This window comes from Sardina pilchardus, chromosome 3 (assembly GCF_963854185.1).
Source record: "Sardina pilchardus chromosome 3, fSarPil1.1, whole genome shotgun sequence".
Classification (NCBI taxonomy): domain Eukaryota; kingdom Metazoa; phylum Chordata; class Actinopteri; order Clupeiformes; family Clupeidae; genus Sardina; species Sardina pilchardus.
The window spans coordinates 1,471,099-1,473,176 of record NC_084996.1 but is presented as its reverse complement, the minus strand read 5'-3'; the positions used below and the strand labels follow the sequence as shown (position 1 = coordinate 1,473,176).

General features: G+C 50.4%; 1 protein-coding gene across 1 annotated transcript in view; it reads right to left on the bottom strand.

Moving 5' to 3' along the window:
• Positions 1-1,635: 1,635 nt before the first annotated feature.
• The window catches only part of LOC134077616 (gap junction gamma-1 protein-like), an 18,903-nt gene continuing 18,460 nt past the window's right edge, over positions 1,636-2,078 (bottom strand). The window contains exon 3 of the mRNA XM_062533318.1: positions 1,636-2,078. This exon is cut by the window's right edge and continues 939 nt beyond it. Coding sequence (XP_062389302.1) covers positions 1,636-2,078 — 443 coding nt within the window.

Sequence of the window (2,078 nt, the reverse complement as noted above, 5' to 3'; positions counted from 1 at the left end):
ACACACACACACACACACACACACACACACTTGCTCTTTCTCTTGTGTGTGCATGTGTGTGTGTGTGTGTGGCAAACTGACAGGGCACTCTTATTAAAATGATTACATTAATCCTGTAAAATAATTTGGATCTTCGAAGTAAAACAAATAACTCACACTGGACTCTGGAACAGATGATTTATTGCTTAATTTTCAACATGCAACTGAACAACCTGCACAACCCTCCTTCTCCCCCTCATGTATATTCATTTAAAATTACAAACACATAACTGACCTTCCCCAGCAACAAACACAGATGTATGCGTGTGTGTGTGTGTGTGTGTGTGTGTGTGTGTGTGTGTGTGTATGGTGGGCGAAAAAAGAGAGAAAGAGAGAGAGGGAGAGAGAGAGAGAGAGAGAACACATCAAACATATCCTATGCATAGCTCATCATCTTTAACACAGTTTTGGCACAAGCAAAAAACAACGGAACAGTGAGCGTGTAGAATGTCTGATCTAAACGTTCCAGAACAGCGAGCTTGTAGAGCGTCTGATCTAAACGTTCCAGAACAGCAAGCTTGTAGAACGTCTGATCTAAACGTTCCAGAACAGCGAGCTTGTAGAGCGTCTGATCTAAACAGGTCCAGTCTGAACTGCAGTCTTATGATGAGCTGTTAGTAGGAGCAGCAGCTCCACCTGCTGGTCAAACTGTGTACTGCATGGAAATACTCAACAGAGTCTAAAGGGGAACGTGTTCTTGCTCCAGCACTCTTGCACTAGTTTATACATGTCTATATATACACTGTGTGTGTGTGTGTGTGTGTGTGTGTTGGGGTGGGGTGTGTGGGGGGGGATGAATAAAGTGTGTGACTTTGGATGAGTAAAGTGTGCTAAAATAATGTAATGTAATGTAATGTAATGTAATGTAATGTAATGTAGTGTAATGTAATGTATTTGCCTATGTGACGGTGTGTGTGTGTGTGTGAGAGAACATATGTTATATATGTGTAGGGGCGGATGTTGGACTACGAGAGGATCCTCGCCTTAGCTTAGCTTCAGATCCATATAGAATGTGTTAGCTATAGCTTAGCTTCAGATAGAATGTGCTAGCTTAAGCTTAGCTTCAGATAGAAGGCGTTTAGGTTAGCTTAGCTTCAGATCCACATAAATGTGTTAGGGTTAGCGTAGCATCAGAGCCACACAGAAGATGTTAGCGCTAGCGTAGCCTCAGATCCACACTGAAGATGCTAGCGCTAGCGTAGCCTCAGATCCACACTGAAGATGCTAGCGTTAGCGTAGCCTCAGATCCACACTGAAGATGCTAGTGTTAGCTGTAGCCTCAGATCCACACTGAAGACATTAGCGTAGCCTCAAATCCACACTGAAGATGCTAGTGTTAGCTGTAGCCTCAGATCCACACTGAAGACGTTAGCGTAGCCTCAAATCCACCTTGAAGATGTTAGCGTTAGCTGTAGCCTCAGATCCCCACTGAAGACATCAGCGTAGCCTCAAATCCACACTGAAGATGTTAGCGTTAGCGTAGCCTCAGATCCACCTTGAGGATGCTAGCGTTAGCGTAGCCTCAGATCCACACTGAGGATGTTAGCGCTAGCGTAGCCTCAAATCCACACTGAAGATGCTAGTGTTAGCGTAGCCTCAGATCCACACCGACGGCTTCCCCTCATCTGATCGACTGCTGCTGCTACAGCTGCCTCTGTCGCCCCGCCCCCCCGAGTGCTTGACCCCTCCCCCTCCCCGCTCCCTCTTCCTGTCCCGCCTGGCCTCTTCCTGTCTCTCCTGCGCCGCCGTGTTGGCTCTGTTCTGCCGCGTCGCCGCCATCTTGGCCTGGCTGCCGCCGCTGAGCTCGCTGACGGGCAGCTGCTGCTCCGGCCGCACGCTGTAGTAGCCAGGGGGCGCTAGAGGGTTAGCGCTAGCGTTAGCGCCGCCGCTCCAGAACGGGTAGCTGCCGTAGCCATAGCCGGCCCCCCCCGGCCCCCCCCCGCCGCCGCCGCCGGCCTCGCTGATGGGCGCCCCCCCCCTCAGGGGCCCCAGGGCGATGGCGGAGTGGCGTTGCCGCCGGCGACGACGACGCGGACGGA